The sequence below is a fragment of the Musca vetustissima genome, unplaced genomic scaffold (genome assembly GCF_032173495.1).
Source record: "Musca vetustissima isolate MV318-11 ecotype Yass unplaced genomic scaffold, APGP_CSIRO_Mvet_v1 utg84621, whole genome shotgun sequence".
Taxonomy (NCBI): domain Eukaryota; kingdom Metazoa; phylum Arthropoda; class Insecta; order Diptera; family Muscidae; genus Musca; species Musca vetustissima.
The window spans coordinates 118,723-145,361 of record NW_026876068.1 but is presented as its reverse complement, the minus strand read 5'-3'; the positions used below and the strand labels follow the sequence as shown (position 1 = coordinate 145,361).

Here is a 26,639-nt window from a genome sequence, read left to right as displayed (position 1 = left end):
ATTTTTTTTTTTTTGTTAATGTTTAATTAGTTATGTATGTATATATATTTTGTTTACTCCTGCTTCTTGACTATTAACAATGCGTATGAGTTTATTTTGTTTCTAATTTTTTAAAATGATCCATAAACTAAATTAATTTAATCATTAATTAATTTAAGAAAATATAATATGTATATATATAATATAAGAAAATATAATATATATAATATATATAAGAAAATAAAAGATAATAATAAATATAAAAAAAAATAAAATATGTGTTTATGGATAAATATACTATAGATTTGAAATTGAAAAATAATTAGAAAACAAATTACACGGTGCAACACAAAAAATAATTACCGGGAACAGATTATGAAAGAGGGGCTAAAAAAGAAGACACGTGTATCGGCGTTTTGAAAGTTTACGTCGGGAGGTAAACTAAAAAGGGGGACCATATTCCCCCTTTTCGAGAATTTTGATAATTTTCGAATTATGATTTCTTGAAATCCTTCCATTTTATATATATAGTGTCTTAGGCAATATTACTAATAAAATATCGAAGAATATTTTGGTACACAAGTTTAACCCTCAACCGACTATTTTCGGTCCCCTTTTTCCAGAAGTGATTGAAAACTCATTAAAAATGGGGTTAATTTTTACCATAAGTCACTGAACCAGTGAAATCTGTATATATGATGTGTACACCGAATATATAGTCATACATTTTGAAACAAAAAATTCTAAATATTCTTGCATTTCCGAGTACTTTTTTCGACTGAGCGCATTAGTCGAAGAATAAAATATTCAACGTCAAATTCCACTGCAAGTTCCAAAACAAAGTCGTAAAGACTCGATCAAACAATTTTAATTTTATTTCGCATTAAACAAAACAAACACATCGCACAGGTAGGTCGATAGTCGATAAAATTGGACAAATGATCGAATGACCGGCATGTTAGCAGTCGTCGTAACATCGCCCAGGAGCTAAAAATCGACCATAAAACTGTTTTAAACTATTTACAATTGACCGGAAACTGCTAAAATTGGCCAACAGGGAAGGTGTCGTGTTCCACCAGGACAATGCTAGGCCACATACATCTACAGTGACTCGCCAGAAACTTCGGGATCTTGGTTGAGGTGTTATAATGCATCCGCCATACAGTCCGGACTTGACACCAAGCGACAAAATTTGCCAAACCTTTGATGCAAAAAGAAACGCAATTTCTCAGTGTTACACCGTCGACAGACGAGGGCGTTAAAGCTTCTTGATTTTAATTAATTTTTTACCTAACCAACGAAAGATTTTGCATTTAGGACGATAAATACGAAAAAAATATTAGAATATCTTCTAATATTTTTTTTTTTAATTTACATCTGGATGAATTCTATAAAAGCAGCTAGAACATTGAAACACATCTGAAATTTGCCTTTGTTATAGACTTTACAAACATAAAAAATTGACAACAATCAATTGTCATATTGATTTTGATGTTGGCCATTAACAACACATGTCTACGCAATTAATCTTTTCAATAATTAGAGTTTAATATTCAATCTTTTATTCGAGAATGTCATCTACCATTCGGTGGAATTCAAATTATCCAAACGATGGCATTCAAATTGTGACCACATCGATTAAAATCCTATGGAAAGGATCTTCAAAATACTAATGCTCATATTGTAGATATATCCTTCTACCTACCTGTATAAAACCCGAACTCAACTTACCACTTTAAATAAATTTCCAAAATTTGTGTCCTATAATAGGTCATATTAGTTATGAAAATAATAAAATCTCACATGTTTACTGTTGTAAAACATCGGACGAAATTGTAATTAATTCCGTAGCCGAGCGATAATGGGTGCTACTACAATACTCAGCTGATTTGATTGTATCGTAATACTCGTATCAAGTTTGATAGGACATTTTTGATTTACCCAGTAGGAACATTTTGTACACATTATATTTGAAATAATAAATTTTCATATTAGGGCTTTAAATATATAGGGAACCAGAAAAAAATATAAATTCGCAAGATTTTCATTCATTTTTTTTTTTTAATTTTATTCTAAAAATGCAAAAATATTACATTTTGAAAATAAATCATGCCCCAATCCCACACACTTTCGATTTTTTGCCGGCCAGCGTCCATAAACTAGTCATCGATACATCAACTAAGAATTGTAGATTGATCTTCAAGAAAAAAAGCCTAAGAGCGAAAATTGTTTAAAAGAAGATCTCGTTTTTATACAACAGCCATCCAAAAAGGATTCATTGCTATTTTTAGACGGTGTCTACATATGGTGTATGGTCCTATACCTTCTATTTTAATAGAAAGTGGACTAGCTGGAGGAGGACCCGCCTCCAGTATTTAAAGAATAAAAAAAAAAAGATTCTAAGCGTTATTTAATATTAAAAGAATCGGTACAACGTGTTTCCCTCCATTTTGTAATAATCCCAAACGACCCGAGCCTTACTCGGCCAACTTCTGTCACCTCAACCCATTGTGTAAAGCAATATCACTTCAACAATAACAACTCGTTGCTCGCCTCTATACTGTTTGTGTTATCCAATATAAATATAAGTGTTGACGTTCGTCGTAGCACAGCAAACACTACCCTATAGATGTAGAACCCCCACAAGAAGTCCATACGTCTGGATCGGAACTTGTACACAGATCAACCTTTCAAAAACTGTAATTCGATAATTACAGATGTTCGTCAAAACCATGAAACCATCGAACCCAACAAGAAATACACCTGAAACTGCGAATTCGGTTTTAATACCCTTTCAACAATTCGTTTAAGAATTCACATGTAGTGCCGCCCTTTAGAAATTGGTCGAAGTATTTACGGAAAATTTTTGGTGTTTTCAACCTAAAATTAAAAAAAAAAATCGTCATAATCGGACATACATGATTGGTCCTTGCATCATTGATTACAGATAAATAACCTCAATCAGCATTTATCTGGACTTCTGTTTGCATTATCTTTGTCAAAACTATGAATCGAAATATCGATGTCGTTGTGGTTTCCGAAATCATAATCTAAAGTTAGTCAATTCTGTCTCGGCTCGTTATTCCAGTTTTTAACCATATATGACAGAGGCATTTTACGAGTTTCATTTCCGAAAATGTATGCTTTGAAACGGATTTTATCCAACAATACTTCAGATTTAAGATCGTAATTTGATTTGATGTTTTTATAAAGCTTGGGCCAAAACGATTGCCTCGCACATCCCACAATCTGACATTCAGAAATCGGCTCCAAAGTATTTAAAATTAATTTCATCCAATTATATATTGGGTATTTAAATCCCTATTAAATTGGCTTATAATCAAACCAAATAGAAACCCCCTCCCTTTCACCTCCGGACTAGGAACACTCTATGCAAAAAAAAAAAAAGAAAATTTAATGAAATTGAATTTTTGTTTGTTTTGATAGCAATCACATTTATATGTACATAATGTTTCATTTTATTATTATTATTATTAAATTTAAATATTGAAAACAAAAAAAGATGTGTTAAATAAGATTTTCTTTTTCTTTCGAAATGAAAAAAAAATTGCAATTAAATAATTTAAAATGAAAAACAGACAATTCAATGAGATTTTACAAAAATTAGAAACAATGGAAGAGAAGAAATAAATAAAAAAGGAAACACATTAAAAAAAACACGTTATGTGATGACGGCACAAAAATCTATGCGATTTGTAATAAAAAGAAAAAATGAGGGCATTAAATATGATTTACAAATTTTTTCAAAATTATTTATTTTCATTTGAAATATAGTGTGACCTTTTTCCCTTTTTATTACAAAACGCCTTGATTTCCATTGCCATCACATAACAAAACCTGTGAAAGAGAAATAAGATATGGGATTTGCATTGAATATGCTTTGTGGCGTGGAAAAAATTACACTTTAAAAGTAAATACGACAAATGTTCAACAAACATATGTGTTTTTCTTGTTTTGAGTGAAATAAAATATTAAGTGAAATAAAAAATATATGATTTCATGTTTGAGAGTTATGGTTTTTTTAATAATAACAAGGACAAAAAGAAATTATGAACATTTTTCTTGTTTTTTATGTTATTTTTTTCATCATTTATTGTTTTCTTTTATGTTTTTTTCTTCTTCTTACGCCTCATCTTTTACTTCTCCATCTTCTTTTGTTTGTTTTGCCATTCCTGGGGGGTTTTATTTTTAAGTGCTATTTGTTTTTTATATGTATAATAATTATTATTATTTTTTATTTTTATTTGTTTATAGGTTATGTTCTAAAGTCTAGACCATGTCTGCTAACACACAATCTGTCCACATTCAGTATCGTTCTTGCTCTTCCTACTCTTCCTTTTTATCATCAATATTATATCAATCATAAATTTTGCATTACATCATTTTGCTTTTTTTCTGTTTTGTTTTTGTTTTTTTTATTATTATTGTAGTTGTTTTTTGTTTTACTATTTATTATACTGCACTTATACAACAATTTTAGAATTTCCATTTTTTTCGGTTTTTTGTTTTTTTTAATTTATTATTATTTCAGCATAAATAGCTTAATATTCTGTTCTCAATTTCGAATTTTATTTTTTTCTTTTTTGTATTATATAAAATAATAATAATTATATTTATAATAATAATTGTTATTATTATATTTTTTGTTAATATTCTTCTTCTTTTTTGTTTATTTATATTATTTTTATTTTTTATTACTGTAGCAAAAGCTGTTTTTTTCAATCAAGTCTGCTGTTAGACTCCAGACTTGAGTTGTTATTTCTTCTTCTTGTTCTGTTAACGTGGGATGGATGGGATATGGGGGGGTTGTTTGCTTGGTTTTTTTGGAGGAAAAAGAGAAAAGTTGGTTTTTGGCCTTGTCTACACATGTGGTTGTTGTTCCTTACTGCTTGTATTGAATTTATTTTTTGTAACATTATCTGTATGAATTTCTTATAATAGATGAGTTTTGTTTTTCAATCTAAAAATTACTTTTCAATTTCTTTCCAGTTGATTTTTTTATGTTTATGTTTTAAATGTAAATGAGTTTATTTGTAGTTTTGTTTTGTTTCATTATGTTCATTTTTATTTGTTGGTTTTTTATTTTTTGTTTAATTAATAATTAAATAGGCATAAGTTAAATCATATTAGAAGTTGTTGCATACACGACGACGACGACAATGAACGTACGTGCCCACCTTGGCGGCTGCTGCAGCTTTATTTCCTGTTCCAGGTTCGTTTTGCTTTCCTTTTCAGCAGCTTCAGCTGGCATCTAGGCAGGCTACTACACTTAGATCCTGTTCCTTGTTCATACTTCTGTCTTCTTTCTTCTTGGTAAGGGGGTTTCTTGTGTATGTAGTATTTATGTGTGTTGTTTGTTGGTTTCTTGTTGTTGTATAGCTCGTTTCTTAAGATTTAATTGTTTTTGTTTTTTATATTTTACTTTTTTTCTTGTTTTTATTTTCAATATATATATAATAGATAGATTTTTTTGTTTTCATCTTTTTTTAGGTTTCTCTGTAACAGGCGCTCTACGCTCTATTTTTATGATGTTTGTTTTTGTTTTTTTGTTTTCTTGGTTACCTAATAGGCTTATAACAGTTTTTTGTTTTTCATATTTTTTTTATTTTGTTTTCTTGTTGAATTAATACGATTTGTTTTTTTATTTGAATATTTCCTGATGTGATCGTGTTGTTGTTGTTTTCTTTTGTCGTAAATTATTCTTATTCTCTTGTTGTTGTTGTTTCTTTAATGTTATAATTTTTTGTTGTTGTTGTGGTGTTGAGTCATCATCGGCATTCTCATCATCATCATCATCCTCACTCAGCCTGTATTCTCAAATCAACAACACAATAATGATGAAGCAGCATCAGCGTCCGTCTTTAGTTCTCTACCTTATCCGCCTTGATTTTGGCAAAGGGATTAACACCGGCCGCAGCTTGCGCTGAACTGCCACCGCTTAACGCTGATTTATTATCGCCAGCCGCTCCCAGGGCATTGGCGGTGGCAGCTCCGCCGGCACTGCTACTATTCGATTGTTGCGAATTTGTGTTCTGCTGCTGTTGTTGACTGTTGGCGCTGTTGCTACCGCCGCCGACTGTTGTTGAGGCACCACTAGCATTTGTTGTTGGATTTGCTGCCTGTAAGCTCTTGGTACGATTGAGCTCCAATTCGTGTAGTTTCTTCCATAGCTCTTCACTATCTCTTTCGCGTTTTTTCTCTCTGTAAAAATAAAAGAGGAGAGGGGAGAATTAGCAAAAGAAAAATAAAATAAAAATCATTAAATCATGAAATTTCAATAATTTATCTGCAATCGTAGAGAATTAAAATCGGAATATTTTTCCACAGTTGTGCTAATTTATCTAAAGATAATTTGGATATTTTATCTAATAACAATTGGAAGAACTTTAATATAGATATTTTGAAAATGTATCTAAGATAATTTGGATAATTTATCTAAAAATAATTTGGATAATGTATTTATAGATAATTTGGATAATTTATAATTAATTTGGATTATTTATCTATATATCTATATAAATAAAAAATAATTTGTATAATATATCAACAGATAATATTAATAATTTATCTATAAATAATTTGGATAATTTATCTATAAATAATTTGATAATTTGGGTAATTTATCTATAGATAATTTGGATTATTTAGGTAAAGATAATTTTGATAATTTGCATAATTTATCTACAAATAATTTGTATAATTTATCTATAATTAATTTGTATAATTTATCGATAGATAATTTGCATAATTTATCTATAGATAATTTGGATAATATAAATAATTTGGATAATTTATCTATAGATATCTTGAATAATTTATCTATAGATAATTTGGATACTTTATCTATAGATACATTTGGATTATTCATCTAAAGATAATTTGTATAATTTATACACAAATGTGGATAATTTGGATTATTTAGGTAAAGATAATTTTGATAATTTGCATAATTTATCTACAAATAATTTGTATAATTTATCTATAATTAATTTGTATAATTTATCTATAGATAATTTTCATAATTTATCTATAGATAATTTGGATAATATAAATAATTTGGATAATTTATCTATAGATATCTTGAATAATTTATCTATACATTTGGATACATTTGGATTATTCATCTAAAGATAATTTGTATAATTTATACACAAATGTGGATAATTTAACTCCAGATAATTTATCCACAAACCTTAAACAATTTAACTATAGATAATTTATCTACAAACGTGGATAATTTACCTCTAGATAATTTTAACACAAGCGTGGATAATTTATCTATATATATATATATATATTTAATTTATCACTTATATGAACATAAGTTATATTCAGATAATTTTAACACAAGTGTGTATAATCCATCTCCAGATAATTTGTCCTTAAACGTGGATAATTTATTTCTAGATAATTTATCCATTAACGCCAATAATATAAATCTAGATAATTTATCCACAAAAGTGGATAATTTAAATATAGATAATATATCAACAAATGTGGATAACTTATCTTCAGATAACTGTAACACAAGTGTGTATAATCCATCTCCAGATAATTGTAACACAAACGTGGATAATTTATCTACAAATGTGGATAATTTATTTTTAGATAATTTATCTATCCAAAAATGTGGATAACTTATTTCTAGATAATTTATCCACAAACGTGGATAATTTAACTACAGATAATTATCCACAAAAGTGGATAATTTAACTATAGATAATTTATCCACGCACGTGGATAATTATCTCTAGATAATTTTAACCCAAGCTTGGATAAATAACTTCAGATAATTTTGAAAGATATTATTTAAAACCCCACGCTTTAGATAACCCTTGAAAAAATAAAATTTCTATGCATTGGGAAAAATCTCTAGCTCTGATAGATAAAGTATTCAATAAAAGTATGGATAACTTATTTCTAGATAATTTATCCACAAACGTGGATAATTTAACTAAAGATAATTATCCACAAAAGTGGATAATTTAACTACAGATAATTTATCCACATACGTGGATAATTATCTCTAGATCATTTTAACACAAGCTTGGATAAATAACTTCAGATAATTTTGAAAGATATTATTTAAAACCCCACGCTTTAGATAACCCTTGAAAAAATAAAATTTCTATGCATTGGGAAAAATCTCTAGCTCTGATAGATAAAGTATTCAATTCTTGATCTGTGGTTCGACACTTACTTTTGCCTCTCCGCCTTATAACTGGAGGTAAGTTCATCGAATAATTTCGAATTCATTTCCATAAAAGTCTTTAATACATTATAGACTAATGCCACAATTGTTTGATTCCAGTGTTCTTTGCTAATGCGATATAATGCCGGGAACATAATGGGCATTATAACGGCATTGTTTTCTTCAATTAGGGACATAGCATATTCATTGTTCCACAGATAAAGAGCACGCTCGGCAACCTGGAAAAATTAACACAGTCAGAAATAAGGACCTCTTGTATGATAATTTGGAACTCACCTGAAAATGAGGACTCGATACACATTTGGCGATTTGACGAAATAGTGGTTCTTGAATTTTGACAAACTGAGGTGGATCAATAACATCGAGTATTTCCTCAATTTCACCCAAAAACATGACTTCCTTTTGCGAACAGGTCTTTGGCCAAAATTTCAAAAGGCCCCGTACAACCGGCTCCGTTAAAAACGGATCCTTTTCGAGAAATTGTACAATACAATAGGCCAACTGAGCATGATACAGCGATAGGCATTTCACTTTGTGCAAAGGAAGCAACACCTTAACTAAAAACTGTTTATGTTCGGCTTTAAGCGGTAGAGCGAAACCATTGATAATGCTGCAAACAAAAATAATCAAAATTATTATGGTATTCAAATAAAAAATCTATCTTTTGTTGTCTTACCTTCCCAGAATTTCCAGTAATTCACCGACACCATTAAAATGCTCCGTTTCATAGATAAAACGCAAAAATATATTATTGATTTGCTTTCTTATAAATGCTCGTAAACCTAAAAATTTGCCATAAATACGATGCAAGACCGTTTTCAAAAAATCACGTTCACGTGGATCTTCCGAATCGAAAAGTTCCAAAAGCTAAAAAGAGACAATGAAGAATATTTAAATAAAAATAAATTGCATTCGGAACATCTCTGGTGTCGCATCGCTACTCACTTGTAAAACAAACTTTTGATCAATAACACGTTTACCGATGGTAGCCTGAAAATCTTGCGATTCCAGAAACCGCAAAAATACCTCATAGACCAATTGTAGGTGCGGCCAAGATGCCTCCAATGTTGGATCATCTTCTTCGGGATCAAAATCGGGATTTTCACTTGGTGGCAATGTACGAAACAAATTGCATGAAATCTGGAAATGAGGAATAAAAAATAAATATTGGAAAAAAATTGAAAAATACAGAATTGTTTTGTTTGTTTATAAACTGCGAAGAAATCTTGAAATAGACAGGAAGGTCCTTACAGAAATGAGCTTGAATGACTGGTCTTCTTCTTGTGAAGCTGTAAGTTCTTCTAAGAGATAAGCTAAAGGCCTGCTAATGCAAGCTAAAACCAATTTTCGAAGCACTTTTTCATTGTGTTTCATGTATGGCGGATGACCCATTTTATGTTTTGGCCGGTCATAAAGGCACAGGGTTGAGCCGATGTGTGCATGATCGCATTGTCATGGTGCACAATAATTCATCTTTTCCTGTTCCTTTGTGGATGACCTGAAGATCTTTCAATGAAGAAGAGAATCTGAAAAAGATCTTCTTAGGAAAAAGTGAATATGGTCACTTAAAGAGGAACTGAGGTGGATGAAACACTTCAAATAAGAAATGGAAGGCCTTCGCATACAAGAGCTAAAGGAGGATTTCTTTTTAAATTTTTAAAGAGCTGACTAAGGGCTATTCGTAGAGAAGCTAATAGGAGATCTAATGAAGGTCTAGTCCTAGTGTTGCTGAAGGTCTTTTACTCAAAAATTTGCATAGAAGAGATAAAAAGTGTTTTGGTCACAGACAAGTTTAAGCCTTGTTATAGAAGAACTGAAGGTATTCTTTTTATAGAGGAGTTGTTGGATGGTCTTCTCATTGGACAGCATCGATACAAAATCAGAAGAAGGTCTTATCATAAAAGAGTAGAAGGAGTTGAAAAGGGGTTCTTATAGAAAAACTGAAAAAGGTATTCTCATAGGAAAAAGAAAATGGAAAAAAGGTCTTATCTTAGAAGATCGGAAGATGGTTTTCTCATATACAGTCGAAATCGCTTATAACGGTCAAAGGATTGGCGAAATGGCCCTTATAAGCCACGTGCGTTATAAGCGATATCAAATAAAGGGCAGAGCTTTTCTCGGGATTTATGGATACCGTCGTTATAATCGATATATCGTTATGAATGTTGAATGTTAATTTCGACTGTATGAACAGAAGATGATATAGTCGTAGAGGATCTGATCTCATAGAAGAGCTGAGGATTTCCTTAATAAAGAATAGCAAAATGTCCTCCAATCAGAAGTTCATTGAAGCAAAAAAAATTAAAAGGGACTTCGAGTGAAAGTGGTTAATGAGGCCTTCTTGTAAATGATCTTATAATTGATCTGAGAACTTCTTATAAAAGATCTCAAGGTCTTCTTAAAAACAACATCATTTAAAGAAGGGTTTTTCATTCAAGACGCCCTGGAAAGTCTTATCGCAATGACCTCAAAATTCATCTAATCACAGAAGAGTTGGAAAGCCGTATTCCCTATAAAAGCTAAATATGTTCTTCTTACAGAATAGTTGGTAAAGATATTATCGTTGAAGAGCTGAAGAAGGTCTTCTTCACATAGAAGAGCTTGAAGAATATCTTTCATAGAAGTGCTGAAGAAAATTTCCTCATTGAAGAGGAGGAATATTGAAGAGGTATTCTCACAGAATAGCTGATGGCCTAATTGAGGAGGTGAAAAAGTCTTTTATATACGAGTTGAAGGTCTCCTGGATGAGGACAGCTTAGTGATCTACTCTCATATATATATCATCTTTAGGTAACATTTAAAGATCAACAAATTTACATGTAGGAACACAAAAGGTCTGCAAAAGGGCAAATGGGTCCTCATTTTAAAGACCAATAGGACTTTCTCTATAAAATCAAATTTGTGTACTTCTCGAAAATCAAAGACTAACTGGGTCTACGAATTGAAGCCATGAATGTCTTCATTTGGAGGTCAAACAGTCAAATGGACCTTTTTTTAGAAGTATTATTAGGATTATCCTTTAGAAGAGCAAAATATTATTTGATATTCAAAAGCAAGGCCCAAAAGTTCCTTCTTTAAAACAATAAAATTTCCTTAAGGGAACCCCCCCCATTCTCGATTTTTTATTTTTAAGATTTTAAATGGGCTGGTAAATGAATACCAATGCTTGTTAAGGTTTGTAACTTTGCACATATATATTTGAAGATTTAAAGAGGAAGAAAAATAATTTACAAAAAAAGTTTGTTGTTGTTTTGTTGTTGTTTTTTGTGATCAAAGAAAAGTCCTTATTTTTTATGGCGGGCATGATAACTCCTCACTGGAACATCGGAATCCGAAAATTCCAACGGTGTTAGAAAGAGTACATATTTGGCTCTCGTATGAACTAGGATTATTGACTTCGCTCTAAAATTAACAAAATGGCGGACCTTTGAAAAAATATTTTTGGAAAATCGCCGATTTTTTACCAAAAACCAAGTTAAAAAATAAGGAAGATCTTCACCGATTGGCTTTATCCTAGTTCATACGATAGCTATACACTCACAGAGAAACGTGTAAAAATTTGAAATCGATTGGGTTATTAGTTTTTGAGTTATCGTGCCCGCCATTCGCAAAAAAATGTTTAGAGAAAAACACGTTTAAAGTTTGAGAAGCCCTTCAGCCGTCACTTGATGCTGACACAATAAATCGGCTATATCTTCAAGAGTTCTTGAGATTTTTAATTGAAATTTTGCAGGGACATTCTTGAATTAGTGTAGATTGGAATTAAGTCAACAAAAATTTTGACCCCGAGAATGGGGGGGTCCCCTTAAAAGGCTAAAAAAACGTTCCTTTCATATAAAACCGAATGGTATACGCTGATTTTTATGTGAAGATCAAAAGCTGCTCCATTAGAGGGCAAAATTGATCTTTCTAAGTCTAAAACAAAAAGGTAAAATTTTCGAAGACCAAGTGAGGTTACAAAAGACCTTCCGGTCTTCAAAAGGAATACCAAATAAATGACAAAAAGATCCTTTTATTAATAGCCAAAAAAAGAACAAATGGTCAAAATTTCCCTAAACCAACAGGACTTCCTTTAGAAGACCAAATGATACAGTTATTGAAGAACAAATGGTCTTCCAACAGAAGGCAAAAAGTACCTTTCATAGAAGACGAATTGTGTTTTCCTTTTCCAAAAGGTTTTAATTTGGGAAGCGAAATTGGTCTTTGTTCAGAAGACTAAAAGGTAATGTTTTCGAAGACAAAATGCTGTTCCAAAAGATCTACTGGTCTTCAAAAGAAATACCCAATAAACGACAAAAACGAGGAGCCCAAAAGATGCTCCTTTTGGCCTTTAAATAGAAGACCAAATGACCCTTTTATAGAATACTAAATGATACTCTTTCTGAAGTTCAAAATCTCATCCTATAAAAAGAACAAGTGGTCTCCCAATAGATGACCAAAAGGACTTCATTTAAAATACCGATTGATACGCGTATTAAAAACCAATAGAAGACAAAAAGTACCTCTTATAGAAGACGAAATTGGTATGAAGACAAAATGGTGTTCTTTTAGAGGTCATAATTTGACTTCCTTCAAAAGACTAAAAGGGAATCTTTTCCGGAAAAATGACACAAAAAAAACATCCTCATTTGAAGTCCCAAAATATACTCCCATAGGGTCTTTTTATAAGAGTCCGATTGACCTTCCAAATAGTCCTTTTACAGAAAACTAAATGGTAACCCTTTCTGAAGACAAAAATGTCCTCCTATAAAAAGAACAAATTATCCCCCTATAGATAACAAAAGGAGACACCTATAAAAACCCAAATGGTCTAACTTTTGAGGACCAAAAGGGTCATCCTATAGGAGTCCGATTCGACTTCAAATAGAAGACTAAAGGGTACTTTTTCTGAAGACCAAAATTGTCTCCTTATAGATGACCAAAAATAACATTCGTTAGAAAAAATGGCCTTCATTTTGTAGAGATCGCTGTATGCCAGACCTTGTGGTTCTCATAGGGAAGATCAAAAGATCTTTCCCTAAATGACCAAAAGGAGTTCTTTCCTGCATCAAAAGGTCTTCCTGTAAAAAAACCAATTGAGATTTCCTTTTGAAAATTGTCTTCTACAGGAGACTAAATGATATTTCATTGAAGAACAAATTGTATTATTGTAGAGGGTCAAAAAGTCTTCAAATTCAATTCAAATCTCAAAAATTGTCCCCGTATTTTTTTTCTTCTCTTACCATACGAATAATTTCCGGATACACTGCCTCTGTAAGTACGCCTCGACCGTGTGTTATATAGGTGGATAAATCATTGAGGGCGGCACGTTTAATTTCTTTGCCCTTCAAATCTGTCACAGGATCCATAAAATCAAATGAAACGCAACACTGGCGCAATTTACGTATAAATAATTCTTCTTGCTCCAAACTAGAACAGTCGGCTATAAAACAAACACAGAAAACGAGAAAATTAATTAAACAAACTGGCATTTAAAAATAAATATCTAAATACCTTTTAGTGCCGGCAATTGTTGCAGTTCCACATCCTGTGAATTTCTATAGCGTGAGGAACCTTGACTCTTTTTACTTTTCTTTTTTAGTGAACGTTTGGCGAATGGATCGATTCGATCAACAAATGTTCCCGATGACATTTTTTCTTTTTCTGTTGTTGTTGCCGTTATTAGTATTGTTGTTGTTAGTGTTATTTATTTGTGCTTTTGCTGATCAACTTTGTTGTAATATTGTGTTTGGGTGTTAGTTGTTGTGTGGTGGCCGCGTACAAGCAGACGCCGCCTGCTGTTTAGTTGGGTTGTTGTTTTTGTGGCCTCTCGTCGTCGTATTGGTGATCCGCTTGCTGCCGCTACTTGTGTTGTTGTTGTGATTTTTTTTTTAATTTAATAGTATTTTCATGTAAATTTTCTTCTTTTGTTTTGTTGCAAAATCTGTAAATAAAGAAAAAGAGGAAGAAAAATTAAAACCCTTGTTTGTTATTAATTCCCAATGTCAGGGATAGGAAAAGAGGAATGAAAACATGTTTTCTTCTCGTTTCGTAAAGTGGAAAACAATGAAAGGCAATTGATTTCTTTGATTTCGGTTTTTATTGTTTTTAATCCCCCATCAAGAAGAAATTTTTATTCTCAAGATGTTCACAACAATTTTGTGATAGAGAGAAGGAGCTCCTACTCTATGCCCCCAAGCAAACGGAAATTGGAAATCTTTTTTCGCTAACAATTGCTAATATCTTTCGACATGACGCAAAACATTACGTCATATGGGTATATACATACAGTTGTTGTCGGCGAAGGAGATATGAATGGCCGTCCGGTCAATTAAAATGCATTCTAAATATTTGCTGTTAAAGATAAATATTGGAAATATTTGAAAAGCTAATTTTTTAATTGTTCCTCAAAGATGAATATCTGTTTTAAAATATGTATCAAATAGGGTGATATGTGATTATAATTAGAAAATATGTGACATCCAGAATACAAAGTATGAAATTATTTAAGTTGTAGAATGCTTCCTTCGGAAGACCAAGCCATCAGGCCGTATAAGAGGATACATTATGTTCAACAAATTGATTTAAATTATTCCCATAAATGATAAACATTCTGCCATTAACATAAAGATGGCCAAAAAATCTTCCTATAGAAAACTAAACGGTCTTCCTATAGCATTCCTTTAGAAGAGGAAATGAAGTCCAAACAGTCAGCCAAAAATTATCTCTTTACAAGACCAAAATGTCTTTCTTTTGAAGACCAAAAATAGGCTTTTCTTAAGCCGACCAAGATTTCATGGTATAGAATATCAAGTAATCACCCTATCGAAGAACAAATGGACTTCCGATCAAATACACCATACAATATTCCTTTAGAAGACAAAACTTCATTTCATTATAAGACAAAATGGAATTCATATAGTAGACAAAAAGAGTCTTCCTACGGAATACCGAAATGAAGGTACATTTACAAAAGTTTCTAAAAACCTAAAATACCCCAAAATGGTTATGGAAATTTGTGATCATGAGGTGTACGATAAGGTCAAAAATCAACATAGAATTGAATGATTTAAAAGAGATATCAATGTCTTCTCAGTGAATCAAATAAATACTGATTACTAAAAACCCTAAATATCTTATATTCCCTTTCAGAACCTAAATATATATTTTTATAGAAAACTTCCTCAGAATTATTAAAAGTGAGTGATCAATAACGAAGTCCTTGTTGTTTAATAGAACAACAAGGAATTTTGAATAGACCGCCTAAGGGTCATCTTATGAAGAATGTAAAGTTTGTATGTTTGTGAATGTAAAATATAAATTTGAAATGTTGCGGATAAGCATAGAAATTGTGGTCCTTGAAGAAATTCAGAAAGTCCTTAGCTTGTTGAAGTCTTATAGAAAACCAACAAATTATTGTATGAAATCGCAAAATTATTTCTACATGTTGGGGGGCAGTGGAAAGTCCAATCAAATTCATTGGGAAGCTGCTAATGAAATAAAATCGCAGACAACCAGCGAGTATTAGGAGAGAGGATCGGAGGAAATGGCAGAGTTCCCATTTCCCGCCTAATATGCCCTCCATAAGGCGGAGGTGTAGACGACCTATCTATTGCTGGTTTGTCAGATGGCTCTAAGATGAAACAAGACAAACATCTTTTCACACAAAAAATCTTAGCAATATCGAAAGCAGGTGAATTTTTCAACGAAAGTGGTATAAATATCCTAGGTCAAAAAGCAAATCATGATTTTGGAGGTGATCAGCTTGATTTACGCCGAGTCGTTAATTTATACGTGGATTTCAAGAGACAAATAAAAGTGAATGAGGTAACTTGCTCGCCTACGGTAAGCAGAACTGAATGCTAACGGACGCGTCTATACAGGTTGCGAATAGTGGAAGGCCCAATAATTTTCTTTGGGAGAGTCTCAGAGGGAATTACAGAGTTCCTATGATCCCAGGACTGACGAGGCGAGAATGGCGCCTTTCAACTATCCATTTAAAAGGTCTTAGGTCACTGCCTTTCAAAGAGACATCCCTAACGCTGGGGTGTCAAGCGACCTCGTGCCCATCAGTGTGTCACGGCCTTGTTGATACCTGGGCGCCTCAACTAGTTCTTCTGGCTTAGTTGACGAGTCTTTGCCATGGTACGATGGCCAACCTCAAATACTCACAAAATCCTTATTCTATGGAGCTTAGGAACCCGAAGCCCGTCTCCATCCGTCTTAGTCAGGAGTGCATACCGAATCAACTCTGGGACGACTCACCCTTGACAGACGAGGAAGACGTCATGAATACTACGGTGATTAGAACTACATTGAATAATATAAGAGCTATCCTGGTGACTCCTCCAAATCAAGGCGAGTCCTCTCAGATACTGAATAGGGACGCAAACCCTGGAGAGGAAGAGGATGCAAACTGCATTTCCGCGGGCTGTACTGAAGTATCAATACTTCTGAGGCAGCTGGTCGTCGAAGTGGATACTGGGGCCGATGAGCTCCCCATCGTAAAGATAGATGCACCATCGGAAAGGGGAACCACTAAACGAGCCAGCGCATAAGATATATCTGACAAGATTTACCGAAGAACGGCAAATTACTGCAATCGGTTTATCGGACGGGACAGAGACTCGAAAACGGACAACTCCTCCAAAGCAACCGAGGGTAAGGGACTGTCGACGTCAGCCTGACGGAGAGTCCGTAAAAAGGCCTTCAGGAAAGCTGAGTGGGCCCAAAAGACATCTTTTGTTGAAGACTAAGCTGTCTGATAATAAACAGCAAATTATATTTAAATAAAACTGTTTGCTCTTCATAAAAAATAAGAAGTTTTCGTTGTCATTGACCTTCTTCTGGAATTAAGAAAAAAAAAATAATAACAAGGGTTTCTCAAAAAATTCAAGCGGTAGTCTTATCGAATCGTCCTTAAAAAGAACATAGTTATATATGACTAGAAGGACACCTTATCTTTCCGAACATATTCTTGTTTTGGTTAATCCGCCACTATGAACATCTCATGGAGACCTTCATATACATAGAGGTCTTCTAAGGACAGAAGATTCATTTACCCATAGAAAAACAACAACATGGAAGATACCAGAAGTACCTCCCCCATAATGGGCAACATTTTCAAACTTTGTAAATTTTATATGTATAAAACAAACGGAATTTTAATATTTTAACCTGTCCTAGATCGAATTGCAAGATGGGACCTATCTGTTTACTGCTTCTGAAAAACTTAATTTTAATTAGGAGACAGGGCCCATTGGTCCATTCCTTCTGGTATCTCAATACTTTGTCGGTTTTTTATAGGACCTTTGTGGAATTTAGAATATGGAAATAAATTTATAATAAGGGGAGTGATTTTTCCGATAGAATATAATTCACGGAGTATCGTTTACATTCAATAAATATTCAATATATCGTCGATAGCCCCTTTTACAGACCTTCTACAGTCAGAAGACACTCAGGACCAGATTTGTAATGATAAAAAATACAAAGTTTAAAACATTGAAATATCCTATTCAATAGAAAACGTGTTCCATACTAAGAAGTGATTGTACAGGGGTCTAATATGGAGGTCGGTCTTTTATGGACAGAAAATCTTCCACTGTAGCCCTTTAGCAGGGTATTTATAGAACATTTTCAAGAGGGGTTCTTTAAGACATTTTTACTGGGGTTCTTAAGCAGCAGCAGTTCCTCTACAGACAGAAGACTTTTATGGATTCATGATTCATACATTGTTTGTGTCTAATATGGAAGTCTTTTATGGACAGAAAAAATTTTCCACAGTAGCCCTTCAGCAGGGTATTTACATAACGATTTTCAAGAGGGGTTCTTTTAGACACTTTTACAGTGAGTTCTTAAGGCAGCAGTTTCTTTATAGACAGAAGACATTTATGGGTCCATCCCTTATATATAGAGTTTTGGTCAAGTGAATGCACTTCTGATTTGACATTCATCACTGTGAGTGAGTACCCCACTGTGGCCAATTGCAAATAACTTATCTTCGTAATATGTCACCCACAGGACCTAAACAAAGCGTCAGCAGGGTATTTACATATCAAACATTTTCATGAGGGTTTCTTTAAAACATTTTTTCAGTGAGTTCTTAAGCCTGAAGACCTTTATGGGTCCATGCTTCATGTATAGTTTTGGTCAAGTGAATGCACTTCTGAATTGCCACTTCATGACATCCCTACTGTGGCCAATTGCAAATAACTTATCTTCGTAATATGTCACCCACAGGACCTAATCAAAGCTAACAAAGTTATCTATCTATCTCTCTCGACATTCCGTGAGTGGTTTTAACTTTCATATCTTTGGCGTAGTATAATCATATTTAATCCACACTCCATAGAGACCCGTTCGTTGTTATCTTATACTGACACCAAGCAGGCACCATAACCCATTGTTGTTGGTTGGTGCATTGAAAAAACAGAGAAGATTGTGTGATTGTTGTTGGTCGGTCGCTTAGTCGGTTGGTCGGTAGGTTGGTCTGTCTGCCAGTTTTGTAATTGCCAACAATTGCACAATTAGCATGCATGCCGCACATACCTCTCTCTTTGCTGTTTGTTGTTGTTGTTGCTGTTGTTGTTTATTATTACAATGATGAATAGTTGTTGTAGTTTTACTTTTGTTGTTGTTGAAGTAGTTGTTGTAGTAGTGCATTTAATGGAGGGATTGCATTTGATTACAATGTGTGTTTTTGTTGTTGGTTGGTTGGTTGTTGCAGTTGCGTCGTTGGTGCGTGTTAGATAAATGAATTGTTGTTGTTGTTTCTATATGATGGTTGGTTGGTTGACTTGGCTGGCTGTCTGACTGAATGTTCGGTTCGTTTTGTATTATTGTTTGCTGATTGTTGTTGCTTTACTGTTTGTTTAGCTTTATATCCTGCTCGTTCTGCTGCTGCTGCTAAGCTTCCATGTTTTGTAGTCTTTGACTTTTGTTGTCTGCTTTTATTTTCAGTTTAATTTTTGATGAATGTTGATGGTTGATGGCACGTTATTTTGAACTGAACAGATTCTTCTTCAGCTGCTGCAACTGTTGCTGATGATTGCTTCTTGCTCTCGTGGTGTCACTTTCTTCCGATGATGATTCCTTAGAGCATTTTTTTGTTGATTAGCACCGAAAAAACCAAATGAAACGTGCAGTTGTTGTTGTCGATTATGTACGCTGCTGCTGATGTTAGAGGTGGATGGATGGAATTGAGATGAGAGAAGAGAAGAAGAAATGGGCTTTTAGTCTGTCCTGCTGCCGCCTCTCTGATTTGTTTCTAATTAATTATTGATAAATTAGATTTGTTTTTTATTTTTCGTTTAATGAGAATATACCTTGGTTGCTTCTGCTGCTCCTTCTTCTCGTTCCGACAGAGAGAGATGCCGATGATGACAACCACCAGTAAATTGAATGAATATGCCTCCTCTCCTTTTATTTTTTCCCTCGATTTTTTTGTGGTCTTCTTCTTTTGGTCACTACTACCCAGGTGACGGATGGTGATGACTTATTTTTTTCTTGTCTCCTTTCCCGTTTTTTCTTGTTGTTGTTTATTTTCTGTTATTTAGCTTCGTTTGCTTTTTATCACCACATCAATAAAAATAATGGGTATAGTTGTTGTTGTTGTCGTCAGAGCCAAAAACAAATTCTGAAGAGAGAGAAGAAACAGAAATTCAAATTATTTCTATTGATTCGACACAATCGAAAAAATGCGGCAGTCAGACAGACAGGTCGGGGGAGAAGAGGAAGAGACGAGGACAGGTTAGGGAAAATTAAGGGAGGGAGGAGAATTGTCAACAATCGAATTATGAATCAAAATACCCAACAACCAGCAATTGTGCGATTAACCCGCCAGGCAGCCAGCCGAAACAGCCAAGCAACCGAACCAACCTAATATGGAAGTCGGTCTTTTATGGCCAAAAAATCTTCCACAGTAGCACCCTTAAGCAGGGTATTTACATATAGAACATTTTCAAAAGGGGTTCTTTAGACACTTTCTTAAGGCAACAGTTCCTCTATAGACAGAAGACCTTTCGAGGTACATCTTTCATGGATTGTTTTGGAGGTCTTTTATGGACAGATAATCTTCCACAGAAGCCCTTCAGCAGGGTATTTACATAGAGAACATTTTCAAGAGGGATTTTTTAGACACTTTTACAGAGGGTTCTTTTACTGAGGGTCTATAGACAGAAGACCTTTGGGGATCCATTTTTCATGGATTGTTTTTGGTCAAATGAAGCGGGGGAGAATTGGGGAAAAATGGAGGGAGAGAGGAATGTCAACAGAAATCATTCATTTTCTGGGGGCAATCGAACTATGAATCAAAATGCACAACAACCAGCAATTGGGCGATTAAAACGTCAGGCAGCCAGCCCAAGCAAGCAACCAAAGCAACCTTCCGACCAAGCAGCCGGCCAACCGAACCGAACCAACCATCCATTCATCTAACCAAACTAAAAAATCGATCACTGAAATCTAAAATTCTAAATCAAATAAAAAGAGAATAGGTGTTGTAGTACCATTGAGGGGTGTAGCGACCGGCCGTAGAGAAACGACGACGACGTGTGAACAGCACGGTGAGACGACAACGACGACAAAATGACTATGACGACAACAGCAACAACAATAAAAACAGCAATAAAAAAAGCATTAATGGGATGAAAAACATGTTTCGAAAAAAAAACCTACACACCACTGACCGGGGTATTATTTTTTATGAAATATTAACCAAAAGCACAACAACAAATATATGCCACGGCGTGCTGGTGTGTGGACAATAAATTAACCGATTTTGTTTATTATTAATGACGACCAGATTTGTAAAGAACACAAAAAGTTTTTAACACACATTATTAGCATGTCATATTGGAATAGAAAGAAAACGTGTTCTCTACATAGAAGAACTTCCGCTTGCATATAGAAAATCTTCAAAAGGCCTGATATAGATCCTTTTACTTGTCCTCCACAGACAGAAGACCCTCACCAGGACCCGATTTCTTAAGAAAAAATATATTTTTGGGTCCAAACTCCATAAGAGACGTTCATATACATAAAAAATTTGTCATATTGGATAAAAATTGTATTCTATACTCAAAAGAGCTTGCCCAGGTCTTATGTAAAGCTATTCAGATAAGCTTGAAGAGGTCTTTCGTGGAAATATAACAACTCTTAGAGGTATTTTCCGACAGAAGATCATTCACAGAGTAACTTCAGTAAGTGGCGTTTACATACAGTAAATATGCAACATGTCATCTATAGACTCTTTTACTGGTCCTCCACAGTAAGAAGATCCTCAGGGCCAAATTTGTTAAGAAAAAATATATTATTGGGCCCATACTACATAGAGGCTTTCATATACATAACAAATTTGTCTTATGTCATATTGGATAGAAAATTAATTCTGTACTCAGAAGTGCTTGCCCAGGCCTTGTTAGAGCTCTTTTATCTGAAAAGAAGGACTTACATATAGAAAAACATTAGCAGGTATTTTTTATGAGCACTTTTACTACTCCTTTGCAAAGAAGCCGAAAATCTTTCCAAAATAGGCCTTCCATCATCATAACAGGTTATGGGCCCTTCCGCGTTTTAAACTCGAAAATTAAGATTATTTGTACACGATCAGATAATAAAAGCTAGAAAGGAATATGGCAACGAATATGCAATTGGAGAAACTTCGCGGAAGCGAAAACCTTGAAGACTGGAAGTTTGCAGTACAGGCATATTTCCAAATGAAAGGTCTGTGGAAATCCATTCAAGGGATCGAAGATAAAGAAGACAAGAAAATTCAAGCCAAGGCAGAATTGGTCTTATTGAAGAGAAGTCTGTTTATCCTCATGTACGAGAATGTGCGAGTGCAAAAGATACAGTGGTGGTCACAGAATTAAAACATTTACTGTGGTAAACATATATTGATCAGCCCTCGATTCGTTTGAAGTATTTTTGAAATTTTTTTATTTCAGAACACTTCGATTTACTGCACTTAAGAGATTTAGTGTGAAAATAGAAAATGTTTGCATGCAATTTTTCCATAAATAACGGTTTTTATGAAAATACATCGACTTTGAAGTGGCCATATAATTAAAACATTGTGTGGGATTTTTTACTTTACTGCATTTTTTGAAAATATTTTTAGAAAATCTCTTTAATTTAGTTAAATTTTGTGCACCCAGCACCGATAAAATCATTTACAGAAAAAAATTGTTGAAAAAATCTGTAAAATCTATCAAAATTGCCAACAATTTGTACAGTACACCTTACGTTCAGAAAATCACCCTAATTATAGAAAATAAAGGTCCGAATGCACCAGAAATTGCTAGAATTAGTAGAAAACAATAAATAATTTTCAAATTAAAGAAATATTTGAAATAAAAACTCAAAAAATGGAATTAACCTAAAGAAACTATTCAATTTCAATAGTCTTTACTGAAGAAGGCCGGAATATTTTTGCAGTATGTGAGAAAAAATCGATTGATATTGGTATTTATTATATCAAATCGACTGTTCGAGTAGTACAGAATATATTTTATCAAAAAATATATCTGTCAGAACAGAACGAACAGAGATCAACGCCTAGGTTGACGAGTAAAAGTTTCTGGCATACTGCAAAAATATTCCGGCCTTCTTCAGTAAAGGCTATTGAAATTGAATCGTTCCTTTAGGTTAATTCCAATTTTTTGAGATTTTATTTCAAATATTTCTTTACAAAATGAAAAAATTCGCTGTTGCAAACATAAATTTACTGTGAAAAAAATTCACCATTAAGTTTTCTATAGACAAACGCTTCTGTCTTCATTGACAGAAAAGCTTCGACAAGTTGACACGACCTTCGACAGGCCTTCTATAGACGGGAAAACTTTAATGGATTCTCCACAGACAGAAGACCAACATCAGGTCTTCTATAAATATACGACGCTCAATAGATCTTCTATAGCCAGAAATTCATCAGAAGTCCTTCAATAGGCCTGAATACCTTAAAGGGGTCTTTTAAAGACAGGGCCCGAAACTTCAACTCGACAGAAAAGGAAATACTTCGGCAACTTTTCTCCTTTGCGATAAAATAAGACATATTTGGTTGACTATCAGAGCTCCAACAATGGACTGAGTTCTATAAGAATATTTTTTCAGGGTCTATCAGAGCTCTAAGTATAGTAATGACCGACGTTGGATTTTTTTAAAGAATTGTTTTAAAGGTCTATACGAGGCGTGGAATTTTTAAGGAATCCTTTTCAAGGTCTATCAGAAGAGTAAAAAACATTAGAGACTTTTTTAGGGTCCGCATGGACTTTTTAAAAAATTTTGTTTCAAAGTTTATACGGAACTCGGACTCGGAAAAAATATTTTTTAAGCGTCTAAGCATATGTTTTTATGGTCTATTTGAAGATCTGTTAAAAGTTTAAGTGTGGATTTTTAAGGTCTTTTAGAGGGTTTTTTGAACTCTCTTTGGGATTAAATTTTTCTCTAATAGACCTTAGAGGTCGACGAGCAGATATATTTTAAAACAGGTTTTCAAGATCTAAAGATAAACGAATATTTTTCAAGGCCTAAACAAGGCGTGGATTTTTTAAAGACTAATTTTCAAGGTTTGTCTAAGACGTGGATTTTCTATTATTTCTATTATTATTTTCAATGACTATTTCAAAAATTGAATCCAATTGAAGTTGAATTCAAATCCCTTGGAGCACTGAAGGTATGATATGATATCCGGATATCAAACAAACTAATTGTTATGGATGATTTCCACAAATTCCCAGACATTGAAATGAATAATGCAGGGCCAGCACGAAGAAGTCAGTATGCAAAGTCGACAAACTCTGCAGCAGACAACCAGAACAACAACAACGACGACGACGGATTCTGAAGAGGATTTTGATGATGTTAGCGGATGTGGGAGAATATCCTAAACTAAATATTTATAAGGAGAGGAATGGAAGCTCAACATACATGGCAAGGGTGAACACTGGTCTAGGGTGAACACTGGTCACAAAAAATAAATAAATCTGAAATACAATTTGGAGGTTTTTGAAAAATAGCTATCTAAGCCTTGAAGTTTTTTTTTTTAATTTTTAGCTTTGTGTATTTTTTGTATAAATCTGAAATAAAATTTGGAAGTTTTTTAAAATATGTATGAATAGTATGTAAGCTTTGAAGTTTTTTTTTTCGAAATTTGTAGCTTCGTGTACAAAAACCAAAAGAAATCAAAATAATATTTAAATATGCTCGTTTCAGAGTTAATATTCAGGACAGACATACGAACTGACTGGCTGACACTGAGAAGTCGTCATAAAAAGATTAAGATAAAGATTTGTTTTTCAAAGTACTACAAAAAACCCCACCACCACAACATTTGGAGGAGCCCGGTAGGTGGTAAATTTTTACAAATCTTCAAATGCAAATAAAAGCAGCAACAACAACAACAGCAACGTAAACATGTAAATTTATTTTTTATTTGTTATTCAATGTTTCACAGTTGCAGCGGGATGGTGGTGATGATGATGATATATGGAAGGAGCTGGGTGGGCTAGGAGGAAGAGGAAGAAGATGCCAGGGGAGTTTAAAAAAGATAACACCAAGTCAACACACAATATATCGTATATACCAGGGCAACTGGCAAAGGCAATTTAACGACAAACGATATTACACACACACATCTAAACATATTTAGAGACTTCATCCATGATGATGATCGCCATCGTCATCATCATCCGAGTACAAATGTTAAATATTAACATTGAATTGTTTAATTTATCATCGGTTTGTTATAAAAATAAATAAAAATTTACACACTTTGAAATGCATTCTAACAAAAAAAATTTGCACATATTCTCAAACCGGTAACACAGACATACAAAGTAAATAAATATGTAAGTGATACATAGATAATAAAACCTGGTAATAACCAGTAAATGGTTGGTTGGTTGGCTGGTCGTGTTGCAAAGGAATGTTGGTGGGTGGTTATAGATTTCAAAAACACCAACAAAGAACAACATAAACACTTGAAAAAAAAAGGAGATAATTTGTTTTTCCCCTATCGTGTTATCCACTTTGCACACAGTTATCACTGTTTGAAAACGCGAAACAAAAAGATTAATTTTCTCTAGAATACTTTTCAAAGATAAAACCGAATATATTTTATATATAAGGCAAAATGAAGGGAGTGGTGGGTAGGGAGGTGGTGGAGGTTTGGAGGAGATAAGAAATGTCTTTTTTTTATTTTATATTTTGGGTTGTCATTTTTTTTTATTGCCCAATAACAACAAAAGGGGTTATAGAAGTCATATATCGAGAGCTCTTCCCGACCTTGAAACATATTCTTTAAAAACTCTGCCTACAAGGTCTGATAACCCTTAGTGAAATATTTTTTAAAATATTTCACTTAAAAAAATTTCTGAAAAATATTCCCAATGAAGTAAAAATGGCTAAAGTCCAACCGCGGCCAAAATTTTAATACCATCAATTATGAAGTGAACATTTGAAATACCTAAAATTCGAATCGAAAATTGTATATGGAGCTGCTAAGAAAATTTGCAAAATTTCGTGCAAATCGGAAGATATATGGGGCTTTGGCGCCCCATTTACATTAAATCGGACGAAAATATATATAGAAGCTATATCTAAATCTGAACTGATTTTCACGAATCTTGACACACATCATTTTAGACTCAATTCAGTGCGCTATACCAAATTTCGTGCAAATCGAAAAATATATAGGAACTTTGGTGTACCATTTACATAAATATGAATGGGAGCTATATCTAAATCTGAACCGATTTTTGCGAAACTTGTCACACATCATTCCAGACTTAATTCAATACCTTGATGCACCATTTACCTTAAATTGGGCAAAAATATATATGGGCAATATTGCCAATTTTTTAATATTCCATTTTCAAAAAATCAGCTTTTTTGTTTTTGTGGCACATCAATGATTTTTGGTACACATATAGAGAAGAATGTTCTGACTCCGAAACCGTTCGCGATCAAATTTTTGGTTGATGCGCGCAAAAGTTATCGAGGTTTTAATTTTGGGCATAAGAAAAAAATCTTAAAATTACGCCGTTTATTATATTGACCAAAAACGCTGATATATATCTTCCCTCGTAAAATAAGAATATGAATATATTATAATAATCACGATAAAGTTGCACATCTTCGCGAAATATGAGAAAAATAATAAAAATATAGCAGATTACATCAATATTTTCATTATATTAATGACATACACACATCTACAAATCAATTTAAAAATATCTACATAATCTAAACACCATGATGAATCAAATGATATCAAAATCACACAAGTCCGTGTAGCGGTTTCTAAATCACAGCGGCAACAAAACAAGATATTGAGGAAAAATATTTGTTTTTGGTTCGAAAAAATAATGTCATCATATTTATTTTTATAATTGTATACATGAAATTTCAGAAAAAAATGTTGGGGTTATTCTGCTATTTTACCCGA

At 33.3% G+C, this 26,639-nt stretch overlaps 1 protein-coding gene and 1 long non-coding RNA gene across 2 annotated transcripts; both read right to left on the bottom strand.

Annotated features, from left to right (window-relative positions):
* Positions 1-4,566: 4,566 nt before the first annotated feature.
* LOC133338591 (uncharacterized) lies at positions 4,567-4,760 on the bottom strand. Its single transcript, XR_009754634.1, has 2 exons — positions 4,699-4,760; positions 4,567-4,660 (listed from the first exon to the last, which is right to left on the bottom strand). It is a non-coding gene; the product is annotated as an uncharacterized LOC133338591 (long non-coding RNA).
* Positions 4,761-5,861: 1,101 nt separating this feature from the next.
* LOC133338598 (serine/threonine-protein phosphatase 2A 56 kDa regulatory subunit epsilon isoform) lies at positions 5,862-13,909 on the bottom strand. The gene is made up of 7 exons (XM_061546764.1): positions 13,706-13,909; positions 13,435-13,634; positions 9,158-9,352; positions 8,889-9,079; positions 8,489-8,822; positions 8,201-8,430; positions 5,862-6,201 (listed from the first exon to the last, which is right to left on the bottom strand). Exons 1-7 carry the CDS (start codon positions 13,842-13,844, stop codon positions 5,862-5,864), a joined length of 1,629 nt encoding a protein of 542 aa, XP_061402748.1. The 5' UTR covers positions 13,845-13,909.
* Positions 13,910-26,639: the final 12,730 nt, after the last annotated feature.

Coding starts and splice junctions, on each gene's coding strand:
- LOC133338598 (XM_061546764.1), bottom strand. CDS start 13,844: ATGTCATCGGGAACATTTGTTGATCGAATCGATCCATTCGCCAAACGT. Junction 8,823..8,888: donor TTACTGGAAATTCTGGGAAG/GTAAGACAACAA, acceptor TTTTGTTTGCAG/CATTATCAATGGTTTCGCTC. Junction 6,202..8,200: donor TATAAGGCGGAGAGGCAAAA/GTAAGTGTCGAA, acceptor TTATTTTTACAG/AGAGAAAAAACGCGAAAGAG.